General features: G+C 36.5%; 3 protein-coding genes across 3 annotated transcripts in view; all 3 read right to left on the bottom strand.

The window, feature by feature from the left end:
* Positions 1 to 888: 888 nt before the first annotated feature.
* LOC133336112 (uncharacterized) lies at positions 889 to 7766 on the bottom strand. Its single transcript, XM_061544410.1, has 7 exons — positions 7580 to 7766; positions 6742 to 7509; positions 6104 to 6699; positions 4844 to 5016; positions 2051 to 4747; positions 1375 to 1982; positions 889 to 1311 (listed from the first exon to the last, which is right to left on the bottom strand). Exons 1-7 carry the CDS (start codon positions 7706 to 7708, stop codon positions 889 to 891), a joined length of 5394 nt encoding a protein of 1797 aa, XP_061400394.1. The 5' UTR covers positions 7709 to 7766.
* A 1649-nt stretch (positions 7767 to 9415) lies between these two features.
* On the bottom strand, positions 9416 to 10037 carry LOC133336071 (enhancer of split m8 protein-like). Its single transcript, XM_061544368.1, has one exon. The coding sequence runs from the start codon at positions 9986 to 9988 to the stop codon at positions 9416 to 9418; it is 573 nt and encodes a 190-aa protein (XP_061400352.1). The 5' UTR covers positions 9989 to 10037.
* A 4618-nt stretch (positions 10038 to 14655) lies between these two features.
* Positions 14656 to 24951, bottom strand: part of LOC133336064 (enhancer of split m7 protein) — a 378459-nt gene continuing 368163 nt past the window's right edge. Inside the window, exon 2 of the mRNA XM_061544360.1 lies at positions 14656 to 15296. Coding sequence (XP_061400344.1) covers positions 14656 to 15276 — 621 coding nt within the window. The 5' untranslated portion in view covers positions 15277 to 15296. The remainder of the gene's footprint in view (positions 15297 to 24951) is intronic.

Raw genomic sequence — 24951 nt, 5'->3', positions numbered from 1 at the left:
TTGTCTTTATGTCTGGAGTTCACCATTGTTAAAATCATAAAACTCTAATTTATTCTCTAAACATACTTCCGATACACTAATTACTAATTACTTTCACTACATCTGATTTTAAACCTTTGGCATATTACTAATATAAATTTGAAATTTTAGACTTTGTTTTTAAGTGTTTAAACAAAATTTTGAAAAGTTTGAAAATATTTAATATCCCTGAAACTTAATTATTTTCTCTCATGAAAACATATTCTGAGTGCAAATCCACTGTATCCTACTATAAAATACATATACAGTATTTTTCGGTTAATTGGCCCTACGGTTAATTGGTTTCCACGCTTAATTGAACCACATGATGGGGCAAAAAATATTTCATAGGAAATACATGTAAATTATCTCGGATAATTAAACCCTGCTGCGCTTAATTGATTCAAATTTCATGTCATCAAAAATAAATTTCCTTTTACTTTTCACCGGTTAATTGCATAATAATAATTGAAAAATAATCTGCCATTTTTTACATACATATTTGACATAATTTGTGAAAAAGACTAGGTGACATCTCTACAAATTCAAAACATATGTTTATTGCTAAGGAAAAACTGCGAGAATGCGTAATTTGTATTTGATATTGAATTTTTTTAAATCATTAGTAGTTCCAATTATACGTGATTACTGTAATTGAACAAACTATTCAATTAAGCGGGTTCGGATAATTGGTTCCTCGGTTAATTGAACAAAAATTTGTGCAAATTTTGATGTGCAATTAACCGAAAAATATTGTATACCCAACATTAAAAGAAAAATAATAAACTTACCTTCTTCTCAATTCCTTTGTCGGATTTTCACTTTAAACGAAATTGCAATAACAGTAAAATTATATCTGCCACACATTTGCTATTCCGAACTTTGATTCCCCGATTCACTTACATTTGAACGGGCAGCATTTTTCGAACGATCACAACCATGCACCGATGATATATGACTTTCACCCGAAAACAATTGTGAACTTGTTGTATTTAAGGGATTCTCTCCAGTACCTGGTGTGGAACGAGTTTGCGATGAATGACCCGGTACGGGAGTTGAAGTCTTTTGGCGATCTAATGTGTGCTGTCCTGATTTACTGGTGGCTGCATTTGTACGTGGCGTTAAGGAACCAATTAAAGAATGTAAGAATTGACTACGCAGTGAATCATCAATACTGGATGTTGTTGAACTTGATGTGGAGAAATTTGGATGTTTCAGCAGTTCACGTTTCAAAAAGTCGCGTAAATTTAAGGGGCGTCCATTTTCATTAGACGATTCATCTAAAGAAGTAGACTACAAAGAAGACGAAAAAAACACAATTTAACTTTGAAACATTTTGAGTCATTACCAATTTACCTTTGCTAACTTTTCAACTGCGGATGAACTTGTTGTTGTACTGCTTAAAGACTGATATTGTTGTGGCTTATCTTTGTTCTCTTTGGACCACTGATTAACCATTCTTTTCAGATCGGTTTCCAGTTGTGTTGTTGTTGTTTCCGAGGTAGATAATCTTTCAATGCCACTCTCACAACCCATTAATTCTTGATAGAATTCACCCACATCATGATGGGCAGTGGATGAGAATATTTCTTTGGGTTTTGTATAGCGAAATGAGTGCTTTAGAATTTTACGTTGTTTCAGTTCTTTCTCAATATCCAATGATGCTGATTCACTTTCGGTATTGGTTACAATATCGGTGATATTTTCTAAGCTTTCGGTATCCAATAACATCTGAGGATCATCAGGTGAGTGTGCATTGGATCCACCATCATTCGCATTTTCTTTATATTTCTGTTTTACATATTCGCGTACAGGTGGAAAAGTTTTTGGCTTCAGATCATTTATACGCAGCTGTGCCAATGAATCTTCCATTAGTTCTGTTTGATCCGTTATTTCGGGTTTGGTTTGATTTAAGTAACCGTTAATGGAGGGGAATTCATTATATTGGGGTGGAGAAGGATGTTCTAGAAGAAGAAAAAAGACAGAACATTTTAGTAAATTTCCCCTACAATTTTAAACTTTAAATACTTACTATTTCCATTTAGACGACTCCTCTGCATATCCTCAAGGAAATGAGAAAATTCGGCTTTCAATAAAGAACTTTGTTCCGTATCAAGTTGTGTTATATCCAAATTCATACGCTGTACATATTCTTCGAATGTGGGAAACTTTACCGGTTCATGGTTCTGCTGAGATGTCTCCATTTCCCTGGCCACTGTAATTTGTTCCTCCGATTTTTGACTTGCCGCTGTATTTATACGTGAATTTGCTGGTGTATCCACTTCTAAAATGGTCGACAATTCATGAACCAAATCTTCTTCACGGAATTGTGGACTAAATCTTCGCAAGGTAGGTGGAGGTTTAGTTTTACGGTGTTGCGTGGCACCGTGTGATTCTGTGGTTGAGGTTTGCGATATTGGTTCAAGATCTAGGCGAAGCTCTTGAGCAGTGATGGGTCTGGATTCTGCAATACCACTATCCCGACTAGCAGCTATTGGATGATTCTTATCTACATTGGATAATTGGAGTGGTTGGTTCTTATCCCCCAAAGTGGGTGCGGATTTGGCAGTAGTTGCAGTAACTTCTTCAGTGCTACTGGCCATGCTCGATTCACCTTCATTATGGTTACTCGTGCGGCTCTTACCCTCGGGCAATTCTAAATATTCCGTTGATTGCCTACCATTGTCACTGACCGAACTAAGGGTAACCTCCAGCAATCTTTGTTTTTCCTCACGCACACGGTTAATGAGCTCTGTCAGTTCGGCAATACGATGTGTGCAGTTTTCCGTCAATTGAGCATAACGAGCTATTTGTGAGTCAGATTCCGATTTATTGTGATCTTGGGATAACTTCGTTTCAACAGCTTTGTCTACTTTAGTTGAAAGTCTTTGCTTGGATTTCGCTTTAAGTTTTTCCAGCATTTCTGGGCTACTTTCGGTTTCCCCAGTGGAATGTTCTAAGTTCACAGGATATTTGTTGGCAAGTTTTGTGATTCCCTTGGGCATGGAATGCTGCTTCTCGTTATGTTTCGATTGACTGCTTATTTCTTTACTTTGTATTTCCTCCTTTGAGGTTTCCTTTTTCTGACACCTAACGGCTTTGGGACTTGATGCAGTTTTTAGTTTTTTAAAATCCCCTTGATGATTTTTCCTTTGATCTAGTGGTTTATTGAATTTTGAATTTTGTTGTTTTTGTTTTAAACGTTTACGCCAAATGTCATCGAATGCCTTCATACTATCCTCTAATGAGGCATTACTTTGTGCTCTCATCGATTGTTCCAATTCTTTTATGAAACTTCGATTCTCTTGTACAAAACTTTCAACAAAAGCCATACGCTCATCCGAAAGCAATGAATTGCTGGGGCTATTATTACCCGAAGTGTTAATGATCGAGGAGCTAGGCGTCTCAATGTCTGAAGAACTTACAGCTAAACGTTGTATTGTTTTGCGTGACATACCCAAAAGTCGTTGGACATATTGAGCAACTAGAGGATTGATATGAGGTACTGGCTTTTTATTAACCTCCCTTCCATCATCCACATCCGTTTCTGTAGAGGTTTCCATTGCGGAATTATACTGTAGCATTTGCTTTTGTGTTGTCCTGTCCACTAAAGTTCCCAATTGTGTGGGAATTTGCGAAGGTAAACTCATATAGGATGTGGAATTGGAATCATAGGAATTGTGTCTCACCAAAGGGGGTACCGGCTTTGTGGTAGATTCTTTACTAGGTATAACCTTTTTAGGTGTTAATTTTTTGTTACTCACCTTGGCATGCGGACTTTTAATTAATGTAGCCAAGTGTGTGGGAGATGGCTTCTTATGACCCGTTTTCTTTTTATTATTTTTAAGTGGTATTTTAACACATTTTGTTTCACCCTGAACGGTTATAATAATTTCCACAGGTGTTTCCAAGGAACTACAGTTGATATTTTCTTTATTTTCTTTGTTCTTATCATCGTCACCTTTGGCAATTTTCTCAGTGGGAGATTGGCTTGGTTTTGTTTCCATTTTTGGCTTGGGCGTTTTATTATTTTGTTTCTGTAGCTCATAGAATTCCCTTAACTTTTCCTCCAATATGGCTTCTTTTTGTTCCAAGAGCTTTTCCCGTTCGGCAAGTAACTTTTTATCGCAATGTTTCTTTGTTTGTTTGTTCTCATCACACTCCTTGGTGATTTGCTTTTCCTTACACGTTGAAGATTTCTCCTTTCGAATTTCAATTCCATCCAGCATAATATTTTCCCTTTCCTGACGGAAAGTTGATATATCTTCTATTAGTTGGCGATAATTATCATCACTTTTCGTAGTTGGCGATTTCGATTTGTCCTTTTTATTAGTTTTATTATTTTGTATTTCCTGCATGATGGAATGTCGCAGCTTGTCAAGACGTTGTAGTAAATTTTTAAGACGTTTTTGTTTTTGACTATCTTCTTTATCCGACCATTGTTCCAGATCTTTACGAACTTGACGGCTTTGATCATCAACATAGCCCAGTAGAATGGAGCAACAACTGTCACTAGCAACATCATCATAAGCCTGATGATCATTACTTGAGTTGAAAGCTCCAACATTTATTTCATTGTTTATTTTAGGTTTATTTACTGCTGCTGCTTGTTGGGGTTTCTTAACGCTCTCATCCATTTCGGAACAGGTAATAATTTGTGGTCTACTGAGAAGTTTTTCTACCGCTGAATTCATTTTACCCTCCAATCGTAATTGTTTATCGACAAATATATGCGGATTGTTTTCCTAAAGCATTATTGTTGGTTTAATAAAATGGTATAAACCCGGATAAATAATATAAAATACAAATTTTTGCGAATATCTATGTGAATGATTTTGGATCCGTAATACATATATTTCTAATATTAAACTTACATTTATTGGCACTTGTCGAGGATATTGTTTTGTCAGAGCTTCTAGCTTCTCAGTGAGATCATTACAGTCCCGTCGTACTTGCTCTCGTTCCAAAGCCTTTTGGCCTCTTTCCATCATTTGTTTCCTGTAAATAAATAAATAAGTTGAGCTATAAATGACTACTTGGAATAAATTATAAAAAATATCAGGATAACTGATGAGGATTTGTGGTGAAATTCGCAATTGATTTGATCATAATGCACATTAAAAACAAAGCAACTCCTTATGCACAACGACCTCAGTGGAAACTGTCAACTTGTTAGCTTAACGTCTAATTTGCACCCATTTGATGGAGGATCATTGACAACTGATACTGCCTATAACAAAGTATGAATCATTTGATTGATTTGATCATAATGCACATTAAAAACATAGCAACTCCTTATGCACAACGACCTCAGTGGAAACTGTCAACTTGTTAGCTTAACGTCTAATTTGCACCCATATGAATCATTTGAAATTTATCATCAGGTTCCCTTGGAATTATGTTCCAATTGCACGTGTCCATAAATAAATATATTTTTTAATTAATTATTGGAATCATCATCATTGTTATTTAAGTCCCTGAAAAAAATATTTTTTTTTTAAAAACAATGACTGTCTATTAGTCCCTGAAAATATTTCTTAAAAATCCATCCCTATTGGCCTGTTAGTCCCTGAAAGCGCCTATTAGCCTACTAGTCCTGGAACAAATTTTCCTTAAAAACCCACTCCAATTGACCAGCTAGACCTTGAAAAATATTTTTAAAAAGTCAATGTCTATTGCCTACCAGTCCTTAAACAAATATTCTTTAAAAATGCACGCCTATTAGCCCACCAGCCCTTGAACGAATATTTTTTAAAACCTACGCCAATAGGCCAGCTAGACGTTGGAAAAATATTCTTAAAAAATGTTTGTAATGGGCGGCATAAATCATTTGAAAACGACCATATAACTTTTTCCTGTATGACAAATCCCAAGAACTTTTTTATGTTTGACCCAAATTAGCAAAAAAAAAATGTTCCTACTAAGAATTTGCCTTATAAAATAATCAAAACTGAACACCTTCCGTTAGTAAGCTTTTTTCACACAACCCTTAAAATTTGAAATACTTTTTTTGTTACTATGGTGAAATCTAAGATGAATGTATGAAGATGAAGCGCCACGTGCTTTACACTACTTTCTCACTTACTGTTTATCCAACATATCCTGTTGCCTATCATATTGCAAACGATTTTCGACAGCAGCCTGTTCCATTGCTGTTGGTTGTACTGTGTCACGTTGCTGTATAACTTCAACATTGGCCGAATTTTGTGTTCCCTCCTTGCTCAATTTACTGTTGTAATCATAAAATTGTACTCGTCCACAACTACTGGTCAGGCTGCCCATGGCAACGGTATTAGCTGAAGCTGTAGAAATTGATTTTGTTGTGGTTGTTGGCTGGGTTAGTTGATGACCTCTACTGGTAACCTTTGAAGAAATACTTTCCTTTTGTGGTGGCATTGCTTTGGACATAGGAGGAGCCACTGGAGGTCTAGTCAGCGGTGCAGGCATTGCTATAAACTTGCGTGGTGAACTATGTTGCTGCACCTCGGTGGTTCTTTTTTTACTGGGTGATATACCTTTAGAATTTTTAGGTTGTTCCTCTTGTTTCTTTACTAAGTTCGATATTAGGGTAAAACGTTTCTCTTTCGTCTTAGATGGAGGTATTGAAATGTTTTTATTACAATCATTGGAATTTTCTTTATCCTCAGTTGTTGACGTGGTCGTTGTCGAAATCGATGTAACCTGAACTTGTTTGTTTGTCTGTGTTTCTTTTTTCTGTTTCGATTTCTTATTATTAGGACTGACCCTTATTACACTGCTAAATTGTCGATTGTATTCAGCATGTTTATCTTTTATTTCTACCGGTCCAGCAATTAGAACCGAATCATCTGTACCCACTTCCACATCCATGTAAACTGCCGGAGTTTGTTTCAGATTCTTTTCGGGTTTTATTATTGAAGTTTGGGTGGCTATGTTATTGCTGAAGGTTGTTGTAGTTGTAGGCGTTTTACATGGCGATAAACTTGTAAGTGATGGAGTATCCTTTAAGGTCTCTTCATTAGATGTTTCCTCGTCACTGCCAAGTGTTTCCGAGTCACTTGAAAATAAACAGGAGTCTCGTTTCCTTTTTTGTGCCTCTTCTTGACCTCTTGTATAACATTTACATTTGTACTGACATTCCGAACAACTTTGCCCTTTACTGCTGCTTACGGTTGTTGTTGGTGCTGGTTTTTCCTTTTGTAAATTCTCATTTTTGTTTCGGCGAGCTTCCATTTGTTTTCTAAACTCCTTATACGAACCTTGAGGTTTAGTGGCTGTGGCTGCCGCTTGTTTTTCGGCCCTCGCTTGATTTTCCGCTTTGGCAGCTTTATGTGCTGCCCCTAGCTGGAATATGGCTTCATTGCATTCATTCTTATTCTGCTGCAGAGCCTCCTTACGCCATGCTTCAAACTCTTGAGCCTTTGTTGCTTCGTATTTTTGTAATTCTTTGCGTTTTGTTTCCTTAACATCATTGCGTATCTTTTCGGCGATTTGTTTGGACTGCTGCCGAACCTGAAAAAATGTTTGGGAGGGAATTGTAATAAAGTACTAAAGTGAAACAGGATTCAATTTCAATATTTACCTGCAGCAAACGTTTCTTTCTTCTCTCCTCTTCCAATTCCTTTTTCGCTTTCTCACGATCCAGTAGCAAAGGATTCTTTTGGCAATGTTTGGTAACAAAATTACCATTGACTGTAATATTCACCGACATTATACACCCGTATCCATCCGCTCCACAGAAAATTTGAAGTTTTTCCGCCGTACTTTTTTTCATTCAATTGCTATGCCGACGGTGTTGCCAGTATTTAGATATTCAGAGAAAAACATATGTTTGCAGTGTTGCCAGGGAAAAATAAAAAATCAATAAACATTTGACATTGCCACAACAAAGTGACAGTCAGTAGGGAGGATTCAGATTTTGAAATTCAATTGAAAAACATGTATTTGTTTAAAAAATCTTTGCGGAATAGAAGGGAAGAAAAAAATATTGAAACTAGGAAGGAATTCGGGAATTTAAAAATGTACGTAAATTGCTCTTAGGATTCTAGTAATTTGAAATTCACATTTATTGCTCTTAGGGCTATTGAAAAATTTCATTAAAAATCCAAGCTAATTGATCTTAAAAATATTTCTTTAAAAATTAACACTTTTTGCTCTAAATTAAAAAAAAAAAACGTTTATTGTCCTAATATTTCATAAAAACATAATTTATAATAAAAACACGTTTATTTCTCTGAAGGTTCATATATTTAAAAATCCCCTACAAGGCTTTAAAAATCGCCGCTAATTGCTCTAAAGAATTTGAAAGGATTCTTTACAACATTCACTCTGCGTAATTAGATTGTTCCTGGAAAAGATTCATTAAAAAATCTACGAACGTTGTTCTGAATATTCTTTAACAAAATGTCTAAAAAATCCACAATTTTTGCTCTGAAGATTTCTTAAAAATTCTTCACAAATTCATATTTATTGCAAAAAAATGAAACATGGCACAATTATACAAGGTATGGTATTTTTCGTCAACAAAGAGAAAATACACGTTTACCTTATGAGCTAAAATATCAGAATATATTAAAACAAATGCAACGAGTCGTTATCTTCATCTGCAATATATTTTATATTTTACTAAAACCGCGAAATTACCCTTTTTTATCTTACGAAAATAACTTCCTGAAAGAGAATGTTTAAATTCTTCAAAGTGATTTTTTGTTTGACTATTTAAAAAAAAGTACGGGAACACTGCAATTATGTATGGAATAGAAGAAAATAGGTTACACCCTTTATTCTGACGCAAAATATGGTTGCGCTATACGTTACTATTCAAGTTTCTCTCAGCAATACTGGCATTTCTCTCTCAACACTTACATCTGGCAATGCCATCACAGTTGTTAGTTTGCAAATTAGAAAAACGCGCAATAAATTTCGTGCTTCCGTAAATTTAGTGTATTTTAATAGTGAATTTAACAATAAATAACAATAAAACAATTAAAAACAATCATTAAAAAGTGAAAGTGATATATATCTAGTGTGTGAAAATAAAAGTGAATGTGTAAAATTCTTTATTTTTCTTTAGTTTCTTATTGGACTAAACGGAAGCCTCGTCTTTTGTGTGGCGCTGTGCATGGATATGTGTGTGTGTGGTAAGAATTGCAGGGAAAATCTAATTGATTCCTATTGTCTATTGTCGAGTATTGCAAAGTAGAAAGAAAAGATTTTTTGTTAAATAATTATTTGTAATATTTTATTTATTTTCTTATGTCTATTTTTTATTTTCTAGTTTTGGGTTTAGGTTGTATCACAGTTTGAGATTATCACAGTTTAAGTGTTAAGTGTAGTGCTTGGAGGTACTTCAGTGTATGTGTGTGTGCGCGTTCATGTTTGGTTTTGATTGCTGCTGCTTGTGTTTGCACTTGCAATTTTACCATGGTCTCCATACTTGTTGTTGTTGCGGTTGTTGAGAAGGTGCAGCAACAGGTGAATTGACAGGACTTAAACTATCATCACTGTGATAACCTGAAGAAGCTGGACTCAAGGGGGCACAATCTACGGTTAAGGGCTGCTGTTGCATTGTCTGGTAAGTAGACTGTTGTCGTTGTTGTTGTTGCTCTTGATATTGTTGTTGTAAGCGATTGTATGACCGTCCCAAATGACTCATTACGGATTTGCCCATTTCAACAGTCATTCCTGGTGTTGAGGCCAATACACGGGATACTTCATTGACAGCATTCATATATCCATTGCGGAAGGCATCCATGGGAATTTGTTGCTGTTTTTGACTCGATTTAATTTTCTTGTTATATGACTGCAGGAACGTTATGGTTGTCTCCAACATCTCAGCCTTGTCCATGCGTAAAATTTTACTATCACCATTCAGATCGATCATCAGCTGTTTAAGACCATCCAACGATTTGTTGATGCGAGCACGTCTTTGACGTTCCAATAGAGGTTTTTTGATTTTCTGATAGATTTCAGTTTTTGTGGCGTATTCCATTTTGTTTTGAATTTTATTTTGTGGATCTTTACTCTTGAAGAGATATTTGTAAAATGATGTGGATTCCTCATGCAGTGGTGGCTTTTATACCCTGGACTCTCTTCCCTTTGGAGGATAATAAGAATTTAGTCTCTCATTCTCTCTCCTTGTGCTAATTTTAGTCTTCTACTCCAGTGTAAAGAACAAACAACCCTCATGTGTTTACACTTCGCTTGGCATACATTTGCTGCTGCTGCTGTTGTTGTTGTGCACATTTCCTTTGTAGGAGAGCCATACTTGGATTTGGTTTCTTCCCTTTTTATGTTTGTGAAAAAAGTGACAGCTGCAAACTAACTCACCATCATCATTGTACGCCTTGTCGTTAGGATCTTTTCTTTCCCTTATGTTTTTGATGGACGAAAATGAAAAAGAAAAAACTTATGGCTCGTGGCCGTGGGAACATAGCTGAGACCAAGTTTCTCACACGGTGTTTTTCATTTGTTCGTTAAACACATGCATTTTGTCCGTCCATCCTTTCTCAAGGATTACGTTTGCAGCTGTCGCAATTTCTTCCTTGCCAACTTGATTGTTGAGCTCAGCGAAAATTGTTATGCTATCCGTCCGTCCGTCTTTCTGTCTGTTCGTCTTATTTTGGGTTAATCAGATTGTTCTTGGTCCAGTTTAAGTGCAAGGCTGCTTGTTGCTTTCGTTTTTTGTAGTTGTTGTTGTTGGAAAATTGTATGCCAAGGATTTTGGGCTTCCTTTAGAATTTCATTCATTCGCTCATTGAAGACAGACAGACAGACGGACAGGACAGGACAGACAGACACATAACTTATTGCGTTGCAATCTTATTCATTGATCCGTGTGTATATGAATTGCTGAAGTAGTTGTGGCCTTCACTTGCCGTGGGAAAATATCATTTAATTGAATGCTCGTTTTTATCCTTTTAGGGTTCCTTTCTTTTGGTGTGGCTGCTGTCTGCCGTGTCTTTTTATTGCCCTAGCTGGCTATACGGTAAAATAGGGTCGTGTTGCAATTCTGCTGTTGGCTGGATGGCTGACTGGCTGCTTGCTTGCTTGGTTGCATTCATCATGTAAATTAAATGATCGTGTGTGCTAAGTGTGTCTAAAGTAGCCTGTTGATACCTTTCTGGGTACTTTTGCTTCCCATTAAAATACCAAAACAAATGTTGTGACTTTTTGTTATCCTGCTTGCAGTCTGTTGATGGTCAACCCAATAAGTGCTTGTTTTTGTGGAGGGGGAAACTAAATACAAAATATATTGATTATTGCTTTGTTGTTAAATGAAATGGGTGGAAGTGCTAGTTGGTTAGGGAATTTTTACATTTGACGTTTGGTCTACAACCTTTGACCTGTATAATATGTATTAAATAATGTAACTGGGTGTGATTTTGTATAATCTATTTTATAATTCTTTTTTATTTTTACAGATTTCAACGTATTGTCTAGTAAGTGACTTTTTCATCTTTACAATTTATCGAATACCTTTACATTTATTGAATGGAAACATATCTCATTATAATAACTATTTTTTTAAATATGTATAAAATGAATTTGAATATCTTTTCTGAGATCAATATTTTTCCTGACAAGTGCTACAATAATATCTTAATGTTTACAAATTTACTATACAAATCTTATAAAGGAAAAGTTTATATAGATTTTTTGATAGAACTTATAAAATAAAAATAGCTTTTACGCTTTTTTACTCTAAATTTTAGGACATTACATAGAAGGTAACATTTTAATTTATTTACACAATTTAGATTTATTTCCTAAAATAATACTTTGCAGAAAGAATGTTTCTGCCTTCCTCTTACCGTGCAATGACTCAAATCCATTTTTTATACTGTTTTTAGAATTTTACAGCGTTACTACAACAAGAAAGTCTAAGAAATTATCTTCTTCAACTGTACAGTTTCTGTTCATATGATATTTTTGTATAAAAATTATTTTGAATTAGAGGAATATAGGCATTGAATAGAATGTTGTAATGAAATTGGAATTAAACTATATCACCTGATAAAAATTGTTACAACGCGAATATTTACATAAATATGACACTGCAAATATAAGATAACTAATTTTATGTTTGCAAAATTTTAACTAAATTCAATTATGATGAGAATACAAGTAATATTTTGTATATTTAATGTGACGATCATCTATTAGGAACCGCTTTTAAATAATTTTCTGAATTTGTAACAATTTCATAATCGATTGAAAATCTCAGAATTATTGACAATAAATCATAATACAGCAAATATTTTCAAATTATTAAAATGGCATTTAATTCCGAAATTCTCATTTATTAATCACTATTTAAAGGCAGTACGAATCCTATATTTGATTTGTGTCATTGTGACAGCTGCCAAAGCACGGCATTGTCAGGAACATTCGTTAAAGCGAAAATTTTGAATTTTATTATTGCCATATTTAAGAAGAAGGCTCTGTCGCTAACATGACCTCCAGTTCTGACGACTCGAGTCGTACCCGCCAAGAAGTTTTTATTTCGAATCATTTTTCTACAATAACAACACCGTTCTGGACGGAACGGGAAATGTTAGGGTGTGATTCTTCAACTTTATTAAAGAACCTTTATAATTATTTTACGGTTTTGGAGAAAAATTCAAAATAAAAAAATTGTCATTGAAATTATTCTAAAAACATATTTTTGTTGTAATCTATTTTCTTGCGACCACATAAATAATACATTTTAGATTAGATTTGATTTCGGCATAGAAAAATGGCCATATTAAGGGGTGATCCATGTGACGAATTTTTAGGTTTTCGACTGTCAAAAAGTTGTCAACGTCGGAAACGTTATATACTACAGGTATAAATGTAATAAATGTAGTAAAAATCACCTAATGATTTTGGGTGGGTTTCTGACGTATGTATTATACGTTGGAAAGGTATGTCATTTGCGCCACTGTTTCTGACGGACCATCTCTGGTCGTATTGGTTTACGTTTTGTTGAATGCCCAATACCTTCTGCTTTCCTTGTATCTATTGCCTGTGCGGTTTATTCAAAATTTGGAATTAATGATAAATGCTTGGAATAAAATGCAATTCTAACTTAATCACACCATGCCATTAGTTACTAGTTGGATGAGATATAACAAACTCAGCGTAAATGTTAGTAAAACTAAGGCATTATTGTTCCCTTTATATGCAAATGTATGGGATTTAAATTATAATGGAATTCCTATACAATTTGTCGAGGTTTTGGAGGTTCTTGGAGAGCTTATAGACAATAAATTAGATTTTGCAACTCATATTTATAGTGTAGTCTCTCGAGTGAACATTGCGCTGAGAGGACTTTACAATTGTGACATTTTTCTACCTCACCATTTTAAGCATGCTATTGTAATGGCGAACATCCTCTACTGGTGCTAACATGCATAATATGGAGCGAGTTAAATCCACATTTCTTCGCTCGTTCAGCGTTTTATAGGACCTTCATTTCCCATTTTTGTTTTTTGTTTTAACCTGAACCTGAAAATATAAAGATTTGTTTCATGTGGGTCTAGTATTGTTTATTTTAATTAAATATTTTTGATCAGTTTTTCAATTGCAAGTTCTTACTAAAATACATTTTAGATGACACTATTGTAAAGATGTTAGAAAAAATAGGTGATATTTTTACCGAGCATGGATTTTTGAAAGAATTTGTTTTTTTCAAATTATATCAATGTGTAGATTTGTTTAATATCTCTCAGAACTTCTGACTATTAATGATACCGTTCCGAATACGGACGACTTTTCGAAGATGAGATTTTTTGTGTTAATAAAATTATTTCTGAAGATTTTTCTTCGAAGGCCCATCAGTGCTTGGATTTGTTTAAGAATATTTTTTCTAAAGTCTATCAGGGCTTAGATTTTACGGAAATAAAATAATACTAAAATACATTTTAGATGACACTATTATGAAGATGTTAAAAAATGTTGTATTGTGTCAAGTTGATGTTGTGTAAACAATTCTATTTTAATTGACATTTTTGTTGTCCTTACAATTGTCTAGAACACAGAAGTTATTGAGATTGTATAGGGGTTTGGAATGTTCCAATTATGATTCACTATAAACATGGCTGGTAATTGTCGTAAAAACAATAATTCGATATATCAAAATATTTGTATAAACACATCAACATTCTTCTTCTATTTAATGGATATATGATTTTCCATTTTCGTGTATTAACCCACCTCCCTCTTTAGAGCCACAAATAAAGACAACAATTGCATGTTTATGTTTTCAAATTATATGGTGTATTATATTTTCATATATTTTTTCTTGTTGTTGTTTTTTTTCTTTTCGGGCAATAACATGGTAGTCTATTGGATGTTTTTAGACAATGAAATCGAAATTGTTTGTTTTGATGACATAAACAAAACAAACACACAAAAATAGGACCCTATCACAGTTGAATTAACTAATAAAGCTACTCAAACAATCTTCTCTTCTTCTTCAACGTCATAAAAATCTTGGTATATCCTTAGATAATAATTTAACAAAAATAATTACAAAATAATAAAGCAATCAATTACGAAAATTAGTTAATGAACTTAAAAACTAAAACGAGATCGTTTTCTTAACATTAATATGGAAGAACGGTAAAGCACTGCTGGTGTTCAAATGGATGTGGCAATATGGTTTGTGGTGGATTACCATGGACGCCAAACGGGTGCATTTGTGCTGACTTGTAATAATCCTTGTTTGTGTTGTGTTAGAACTGGTGAACGGGAACTAGATGATGCTGACGAGGATGAAGAATCACAATCACTGGCATAACCACTTGACACTGGGCTGTACATGGCAGAAGCGGCAGTCGATTGAGAACTGGCACAGGCAACTGTCAAGGGGGTGCTAACAGCCAACGGTTGTTCCTGTGGTGATTCCAATTGACTTAAACGCAATCCCAAATGGGTCATTAGTTTGGTGCCAAAGCCAACATCAATATTGGGCAGGGTAGCCATGCAACGAGATACTTCATTGGCAGCCTGAATATAACCGGAACGGAAACTCTGTTGGGCACTGAGATTGTTTTGGTTGATTTGTTGTTTTTGGGCCTTCAATTTGCGCAAATGCTCAACGGTGACTTCCAAAATATCAGCCTTTTCGAATTTCTGGGTGCTATCGCCGCCTTCTTGTTTGAAACATTCCGCCATTAAATCCTTAAGGTCATCTAGGCACTTGTTGATGCGGGCACGACGTTTACGTTCCAATAGAGGTTTCATCACTTTGCGGTATTGGTAGGTTTTGGACATTTCGTATTTGCTGGCCATTTTTGTTTTGTTTTTGTTGAGTTGTTTTAGTTTTCGGTTATTTTAAAAATAAACTTCGTTTTTAGTGTTCGTTCTACGACGACTTAACTGAGAATGATGATTGCGTTAGAGTGCAGTCGGGTTTATATACCTACACGTGTCCCAAGAATAAACTCACAACTCGTGCTCAACACACGTACCACCAAAACCCAACACAGAAGCTATGGAGAGCCATGGAGAGTAAGAAAACTAAAAAGAGAATCCTTAAGGCACGCTCTTTGTCCAGAGAGCGTGACTACGATCCCAAGTTGGAGTTTTTAGTTTAGTGCGTCTTATGTTGTAGCAGTTAGGGGTTGTTTCTGCTGGTTGCTTCAGCTGATGGTGGTTGGCGGATCTGGTATGACAATGATGATGGTGGTTTGCTTTGTAATGCACACACAATCCATACAATAGGGAGACAGGTAGCAAAACTATGCAGTCGAATATCGTGGGAAACTCTTTGCCAGTTAGTTTCCCACCATTTCATTTATCTCGTGCATATGGGGTTGTTTTTGTTGTTCTGCGCTGTTATCCTTGGGTTTCATAAAATCCTGCTTGTTGTATCCTTTTGTGTTACTGATAGCATGGTAATGCCATTGTATAGGTCAGGACAGACATGGCACATGAATTGAACGTTACATTTACGGTTACAGTGGGTTACATTTGTTGTATGGTGGTGTGATTAAAAAAGAAACATTTTGGCAAATATGGGGTGATTTGTTCGGGCGTTAGAATTCGGTGTGTGAGAGGTGGTGGAACGTGTTTAAAGCACGTCAAGTATCCATACACTGGACAATTGAAGGGGCTTACAAGTGTGGATATACACAGGTTTTATATGTCTATAGAGTAACAGGTTGATTTTGGAGGATATGTTTTGATATTATTTTTTATCAAGATCTTTCATAGCGTGGATTTAAAAAAAAAATGCCCTCAGGTCTATCGGAGCTAAAAAAAATTAAAATAAAATTTCCAAGGTAATTCAGGGCGTGGGATTAAAAAATCAAGTTCTATCAAGAGTGGATTTATATAAACAGGGTGTGGGATTTTTTTCAATGCTTATCAAAAACTTGGATTTTTGAAGATTTTTTTGCGAAGGTCCATCAGTGCTTGAATTTGTTATATAATTGTTTTTCTAAAATCTAGCAGAGGTAGGATTTTCCGGAAATTTTTTCCGATGTCTTTCCCAGCATTTTTCAACATATATATCAGTGTGTAGATTTATTTAAGATCTCTCAGAACTTGGACTTTTAAGGTTATCGTTCTGAATACTGTAGGACTTTTCGAATATGTTTTTTTTTTTTTTGTTTTCGAAGGTCCCTTTGTTAAAGATTATTTTTTTGTAAAATATATCATAATTTCGATTTTCTGCTCGTCTATATTTTTGTAAAAAAAGCTCGTCTATAGAACCTCAAGGTCACCCTTTCAGTCTATAGGATCGCCCTTTTAGTTCAACCTGATAGATCCTGAATTGGGCCTCTATAGAGTCTCCCATCTGCTGTTCTATAGCTCGTCTATAGAGTCTCACTTCAGCCTCGTCCATAGAGATTCCCTTAAGGTCGTCTATAGATTCGCCCCTCAACTACTCTGTAGATACGTCCTTCAGTTTTTCTATATGGGCGTTCTTTTAGCTCTCTATAGAGCCTCACATCAGCCTCGTCTATAGAGTCTCCCTGCAGCCCGTCTATAAAGTCTACCTGCAGCCCGTCTATAAAGTCTCCCTTCACCCCGTCTATAAAGTCTCCCTTCACTCCGTCTATGAAGTCTCCCTTCAGCCCTTCAGCTCCTCTATAGAGACCCAATTCAGCTCGTCTATAGAGCCTCACTTCAGCCTTGTCCATAGAGACTCCCTTTAGGTCTATATAGATTTGCCCCTCAGTTACTCTATGGACACGTCCTTTAGCTCGTCTGTAGATTCGCCTTTCAGCACGTCTATAGGGTCGCCGTATAAAGACATCCTCTCAGATCGGCTACAGGGTCACCCTTCTGCCTGTGTCTTTAGAGACACTCTTTCACCTCGTCCATCCGTAAAATTAGAAGGCCACGTACTTTTCAAAAAAAAAAAAAAAAAAATGAAGAAAAATATTCTTTTCAGCGTACGTTTCTCTCGAGCCAAAAACATGTTTCCCAATTTGCTGTAATTAAAAAAAATCAGTATTCCCAACACTGTAACCCACTGTACTCTAAGGCTAACCCTCTCCTGTGCTGGTCGGCTGACTGGCTGGATACTCAGTGTCAAATATTGTGAGTGAGAAGATTAAAAACAACAACAACAACAGCGCACACAGCAAACAGATACAAAGTTTTCACAGCAACGACAACAACAACATGTAAACCTTAACAGTGAAGAGAACAACAAAAACCCAAAATGCAGAAGTAATAACTACCACCTGCCCTTTCTTTCTTCGTCATCGTCTTTTTTTTTGGGAAACGTTCAAAATTGTGTGCTTCTGTGTTTCAGAAAGAAACACACACACAAAACCCCTGGAGCTGTCTTTGCAACTAACTAAACAGATCGTCAGAACGTCAGTTAAGTTGACTTGATTAACAACTTGGTCCTCTTGGTCGTCGACGTCTTGGACAAACAACATTCAGCTTCATTGAGGAGAAGTGCCTCTACACCGAGTGTGAGAAAATTTTGTGGGTTGCAGCTGTTGGTGTCATTTCAACGAGCGGTTTGTTTTCTTCATGGATGAGTGTGCGGACGGACGGACAGACAGGCGGATGAATGAATTGCTTGCTTGCTGGCTGGAATAGATCGATAACTGGCTGGCTGACTTGGTTGTTGTTAGTTTGTTTGGCTTATGAGTGAGTGTGTGATACGCTCGTGTTGCAGAGACATCATCATCATAACAACAGAGCAATTAAACATGTTTCCAGTTAATAAGGGCATGCCACAAGAAAAGCCATAGCCAGCCATTGAGCCCTGCCATGCTATTCCCATACTGTGCCGGACACAAGAACCGAGAGTGAATGAGCCGATTGTTTAACACTTGATTAGAGTAAGAATACGATTAAAGTAGGATAAGATTGCTTGCTGGTTTGTGCTCGGTGTGTTTACAGAAACCCCATAAAGTAAGAATAGTATCTGTTTTCGTTCGGGGCTGGTTAATTGTCTTAGGACAACTCGTGAGAAATTCGAGAATGAATGTTACGAAAATCTAAAAAATCTAACAACAAATGTTTATTGTTTATTATTATTGTTATTATCCCGAAACTCTTAGAGGGCCATTGTGTTTTTTTTTGAAATTTTCTCACAAGCTGTTTTCTTGTTGTTGAGCTGCTGTTGAGCCATTGAGTAGGGATGTTGTTGAGCAAGGGATTTTTATTTGTTTAAGGATATTATTTGATTAGATTTGAATGTCCTTCATAGTTTGTAGCAAAATAATTGTCTGTAATAGTTTAATACATTTTTTGACAATATAATGCCCACAGGGAGCATCTATGCTTAGCAGCGTGCTCTATTGGTGGGAGGAAATTGTAAAGAATTTCATGTTTGGTTGGTGCAAAAATTGGCATAGTGCTGAAAATAAAGACAAAGGAAAAAAATGGACATTCCTTTGCAATAATCTTAGGTCCAAGAAAATGTGCAAAATCCTCAACATTTAGGAAAATCTACTATCTTGAGATTTTGACAGCCTTCAGCTCGTGTCTTTGAAGACTCTTTGAGTCTCGACTCCCTGTCCTTCGGCTTGTATATAACGGAAGCATGAACTTCAAGTCATCGGTAAATGTTCGTTTATGGAGATTTCCTTCAGGTCGTCTATAGATTCACCCATCAGCTATTCCATAGATGCGTCCTTCAGCTAGTCTATTGAGTCGACCCTCAGCTCGTCTATGGAGACGCCTTTTCAGCTCGTTATTGAGTCATCGAATTTGAATTAAATGTCCAAATGCAATTATGTAATGACTTTGACATGAGTATTTGTACTAATGTCGAAGTCATTGCGGAAGCAAGGTTCTTTGTAAAGCCATAGAGGATCATCGCAAAGTGTTCGGTGTGTAGAATTCCTTGTCATTGCACAGTTCAGCTCAACATGAAATTAAAGCATTTTAATTTTAATCGATAAAATCGACATTGTTCTAATCGCCTTAACATACGCTCTATGGTCTATACCTTCAGATTTTTTTTGGGAATCATAATGAAGAGTGCTACTAATCCTAAAATAGGAGAATCCTCAATAGATGATGAAAATATCGGACCTCCAACCCAATTATTATGGAAGGCTATTTCATAATACCCAGGAGGAGGAGGAGATGTGTGAATAAAATATTCCCTTGTTACTACATTGTTTTAAAATTCCGGCGATATAGACTTTAAATGTCTTCAGATCTGAGATTTATTTCATAATTAAGAGGAAGATATATGTTCGCCAAATGCAACGACCAAGCTTATAGGACCATGTCCTGTTTCTAAAATTTAGCATAACCTAATCACAAAGTGACCGAACTATGCCCTCGATAACCTCACGAATTGTATTATTGAGGCCTTCAATCGACAAAGGAAGAAATGACAGGCAATTGTGATTTTAAAGAGAATTGAAATATAAACCGTGGGTTTTCCGAGTGCCGACAATTTTACTTATTATCTTAGCCAATTGAGCTGGAAATGAGTCCTACCAGTCAAGATGAGGGTATAAAAACCCTCAGCGTTATGGCTAATGAGGGTATATACACTTTACTAGGGCAAACATGTGTCCATCCAAATATTGGCTTTAGACCCCAAGTTTCTTTGGACCCAATACTGTTGGCCGACAGGTGCCAAAGGTAACTCTCGTAGGGTGTAACCGATTTCATCCAGACTTTGCACACCGTGATATATTTCTTACAAATTTAAGTTATGTTCGAAAATATGGAATATCGGCCCACTCCTTATCTTTACTAAGCCTAGATAAAGTCCAAAGTTGGGACACGTCGGTCATCTCCTTCTGAATAACCGATTTCATCAAGATTTAATCCGAAACATATTTTTGTAATTTGGAACACACCCTTAGCCTTTACTTGTTCTATGGAATTCCGTATCATTTCAGCCAATTAGAGAGATTTCAGAGATATTTTTTTCTCTTAGTGGGTATGGCCCCCCAACTTCTACCAAAAAGCAAACATCAAAATATTTATGGTTTCATTTTTTTTATTTCTTATTTTGTTTTAAAAAATATGTGGACATAGATGCACACTAAAACTCATATTTATTTCAGATAACGTTACGATGTAGCGGTATTCAGTTAGGAATCTTATTAGCTTCGATACCATCAAAAATTTATTTTACTTCTAGATTTGTTTTCAAAAAGTCCTTCAACTCATGTTCCGTTTGTTGTCATTGGCTAAGGCTACTCCACCCTTTGACAAGTCAAGGTTATGCACATCCGTTTCAGAGAGAGAGAGAGAGAAAACGAAAATAATCCACGTTTGACAGCCTTGTTCTCTGACACATTACATTTAAAGGATGCCAGAAGTTATGAAACTCCCCCCTCCTTTAATTATTTTGTCGTTCTTTACATCATTACCCAGGCCATTGCCAGTAATTAAGGCGAAGACTATGAAAACATCATGTTAATCGTTGACCAGCCCCCCGGGCTAAGGTGGAAGGTTTCACTAGAACATCAGGTGCTCTGATGCGTGTTGCTCCCTTGTTGGCAAATTTCATAGATTAAGTTTTTTTCTGTTGACTCTAGTTTATTGGTATGCCAATTGCAGCCTCCGGCTAGATGGCAAGAAAACTTGTTTTTGCAATGCACTGCAACTTCAATGAATGGAAATAATGGTAGTGATTCACAGGTCTTCTCCATTTATGAATGAATTCTCTGGGCTGGGAGATTCTGAATGGAGCTGTCGGATGATGTGGTGTAATCTAAACCGGTTGTTGCTTTTAGCGCTCCCTTTCATAGATATTTATTCCTCCAGAGGTCTTGGATGACAAAAATGCTTGGCATGACTCCTATTGTGGTTGTTCTGTAAGCTCCACACTGCAGTGTGTGTTTTGTTTTTTTTTTATCTGGGATTTCATTGCAGACTGCATTTCCAGTAGAAAAGACCCATTGGCGTTTCCACAGTCATTACATAGCATTGCTGTAATTCCTTTTCGGCCAAGGATTCCAAGAGCATTTCATTGGCCCTGTTTTGTTCAATTTCATCGTTGTAGGAATTATTATCCACCATGTTGTCTCCTTCTTCTGCTTCTTTGTAATCCTTTGCCATAAAACGTTTGAATATCCTTTGGAATGCCATTAACAAATTGAAACGTTTCTGCTTGTTGCCGATGGAAGATGATTCGGATTCTGTTACAGATGTTGAGTAGCCTTGTTCCTTGTTAGCTTTCACCATTTTGCTACGATTTACTTTGGATGACACAACGACCGAACTTTTCACTTTGAATGCTGGGCGTTTACTGATAACTGCCCAGGATTTCCTTGGCCTTTTTATATCCGTCGACAAGTGCGACAAGTGTTCTACAATTTGCGTAATCTGCGCATGCGTTAATCTGAATTGTGCCCTTGAATCCTTTTGTTGTTGAATGTTAGAATATTAATTGCCACACTTGTTCGAATTGCACGTGCTGCTGCACGTTTTTGGCGGTCGCTGGACAAACGCTATGTGCAGCACTTGTTCTTCATTATTCGTGTATTGTGTGTGAGTGTGTTTTTTGCAATTTTATCATGTTGGGTGAACACACGCCTGGCCATACGCTCACCCAAGTACCACCACCACTTCACCCAAATCACCCATTTGCAATCACTCCTCATGCCATGCCAGCCAACCAACGAGCAAGCAAAGCATCCTAAACTCATTACTTTAACCATTCGCCCAACATTCAACCCAACACACGACCATTTAAACAGCCATGCACACCACACTTCAAGAGCACCACAGAAGGAACCCCTAGCACGAGAATGAATTGATCGGTTTTATTCACAAAATAAGAGTAGGGTTGCCAATTAACAAAAAACAAGTTCCGACTAAAAGATGAAGTGAAGCAATTATTTTTGGTGCAGGTTTAGAAACAAAATAACGCAAGAATAGATAATTTGGAAGATATTAGAAGACTTAGGAATTACTTTCGCATATATCATATATTTAAGATGTGACCCTCAGACACTTGATTTCATGTCTCAGATCTTAAACGATAATTGTTTAAGTGATATTTTTATCGACTTACGAGGTGTTGACAGACATTTTGAAGCCAAAATTGTATCGAAGGTTGGATAGATGCTATAATCAGCTTATAAACCGTGCAGGAAATTATATTGGCAGGGCCAATTGTTATTAGAAATCCAGATCAGCAATTCTGAAAGTTGCTTCGTACAATAAGTGGCCAACGCCCGGTCTTCACTCGCGTTTCTCAGGGTTCGTTGTTCGGTCCGATGTTGTATGTAGCGCTGCGGTCACTCTTGGTAGACCAGGAGTTGTTTTTCCTAATTTTAGGAAGTTTCAACCGGTTCTGAAGATATGTTCGCAGCAGGTTTCGGTATCTGATAAGCTGAAATTCCTAAGGGAAGTATTTCAGGAAATGTTCGATGTTATCTACCATGTAGACTACTTCCTTAATTGGGCGAAAGGTCTTTATTTCGGATATTGTAGGGCCTTGCAGATGGGTCTGGTCCAATTGCTAGGGCGGTTAATATGCGCGCTAACGAGTACCTTGTTGTACTCCATCCGTACTTCTTTAGATGGCGTCTTAATGTAGGGAAATGTAGCGCTGTGGTCATTCTTAGTAGGCCAGGCGTTGTTTACCCTAATTTTAGGTTCTGAAGATACGTTCGCAGCACGTTTCGTTATCTGATGATGAAATGATTTCTTCCTAGTTTAGATCATGTCCTGTCCAGTTCTTCTGGTACATCCACCAGCTGAAAATTAATTTTATAAAATCATGCGAATGGAGATTCCGATGTGAACCAAACATTACACAGCCTATTTTATTCAAATCCGTAAAATCTTCCCTCAAATCCGCAAAATTGAGGATGATCTACTGGTTCGGCCCAACCCTTTTAATACCTCACCCACAATGGAATACAATTTTAAGGATTTTTGAATCTCATATGAATTGAGTGAAACTTCATACAAACTTCGCAATTTGTAATTTTTAACAACACATCGGTCCATTCGTGTTTGTAATCGGAGTTACAGTTTCACTAGTGTGTGCAGATTCACAGAGGCTATAGACAAAGTAATATTTTATGAGCGTTTAGCGAAACTTGTAGTAATTAGTGATCCGTATCCGCAATATGGGTATTCGGTGGGGAATATTCTCGTATTCCCATTATGGAAGAATATCTCAAGGTCTGTGGCGACGAATTTAGTAAATGATCTGTGTATATAATGGATGTATAAGCTCTAGAATCCAAGTAAACTTAAAAAAAGTTTCAAAAACGTTTATTTCTCGAAAAATAAAAAAACCTCTGATACAAGATCAAAATTGCCTTTTTGATGTTTCCAATATCAAAAATCGACTTTTGAAACTTTCCAAAACAAAAGGTTGCATACTACAGAAGTTTTCTTTAATTGCCATGTACATTGTTGCTCTTTGAATTTAGCTGCCCAAAATACTCTTCTTTGCTACTTTTTCTCAAATTCTCACTCAAATATTTCGTTTAAGAGCACAATTCATACCTGCACATTAAAGGTAACAGCTCAGAATGATTGCTCTTCTTCTTCTCACTACTTAACATATTTGCATTTAGCTGCATCGGGAATGTCAGATTAAGAAACAGTCGTTATTTTTTACATATCGTCGGTAACCACACACAAGGCAATTGGCAATAAATAAACGTGTTAAAGACAGTAGTCCTTTCGTTTCATTATCAGACACTTAGCTTTGATAGCGAATTCCAGAAAATGTAACATTGTCCCATTTCTATGCAGTGATTTCACTTGCGTGAACGTTGAGGCAGGTAAGAGATGTAAAATGTCTCCACTTTTGACTTTCCTGCACAGAAATAATTGCAAGTGTTATTTGTGCAGGTAAGTAAAATCTACTGTACATCGTTAATGAATTCCCTTATTTCTACTTAGATCATATTCTACACACGACATGGCAACCCTACAAGTGTGCACTCACTAAACATTGTAAGTGTTTATTTTTTTTATTAACATTCATGTTTTGGCCCTTTATTCGGTGTGCTGTGTGTCGTCGTACTTTGTGTGCCACTACTCGAAGTAGCATTTTGCCATAGGAAAATCGTTGCCTTGCTGTTAAACATAAAATAAGAACCTCAAATAATAGCTCGGCAAGCCTCAGAAACACAAGTAGTCAGTCACATGAATTGCTGACACATCTGTGTGTTTATGTATGGACAGACAGACGGATGGATGGTTTGCTGCTGGCTGGCTGGCTCTGTGCAATCTACACCCTGCTGTCATTATTCAAGGCACACACAAACAAAAAACTTAACCATAATGAGCAGTTGCAGTTCCCATCGTAAAGATTGTACAGCGTTGACGAACGAGAGAATTTTTATCCCACGGTCTTATAAGTGGAGGTGACAGATGTTCACAGTTTATGCAGTTATATGCTGTCGCTGCTGCTGTTATTACTGATAGTGGTGTTGTTTGACTGGCTGCTTCTTTCTGCTCGCCGATGGGTGTATGTGGTGTGCTGTGCTATAAGGTTACAGAAGATTGTTGTGTGGATTTATGTTTAGCATTGCGGGAGTCGTGCGACGG

Source organism: Musca vetustissima, unplaced genomic scaffold (assembly GCF_032173495.1).
Source record: "Musca vetustissima isolate MV318-11 ecotype Yass unplaced genomic scaffold, APGP_CSIRO_Mvet_v1 utg744, whole genome shotgun sequence".
Taxonomy (NCBI): Eukaryota; Metazoa; Arthropoda; class Insecta; order Diptera; family Muscidae; genus Musca; species Musca vetustissima.
This window is presented reverse-complemented; position numbering and strand designations above follow the sequence as displayed.

What these genes read in the sequence shown, in the direction of transcription:
- LOC133336112 (XM_061544410.1), bottom strand. Translation starts at nt 7,708, where the DNA reads ATGTCGGTGAATATTACAGTCAATGGTAATTTTGTTACCAAACATTGC. An exon ending in ACGGATCCAAAATCATTCAC is followed by an intron (nt 4,748 to 4,843) that starts ATAGATATTCGC and finishes ACAATCCGCATA; the next exon opens with TATTTGTCGATAAACAATTA. An exon ending in CAGTTGAAAAGTTAGCAAAG is followed by an intron (nt 1,312 to 1,374) that starts GTAAATTGGTAA and finishes TCTTCTTTGTAG; the next exon opens with TCTACTTCTTTAGATGAATC.
- LOC133336071 (XM_061544368.1), bottom strand. Translation starts at nt 9,988, where the DNA reads ATGGAATACGCCACAAAAACTGAAATCTATCAGAAAATCAAAAAACCT.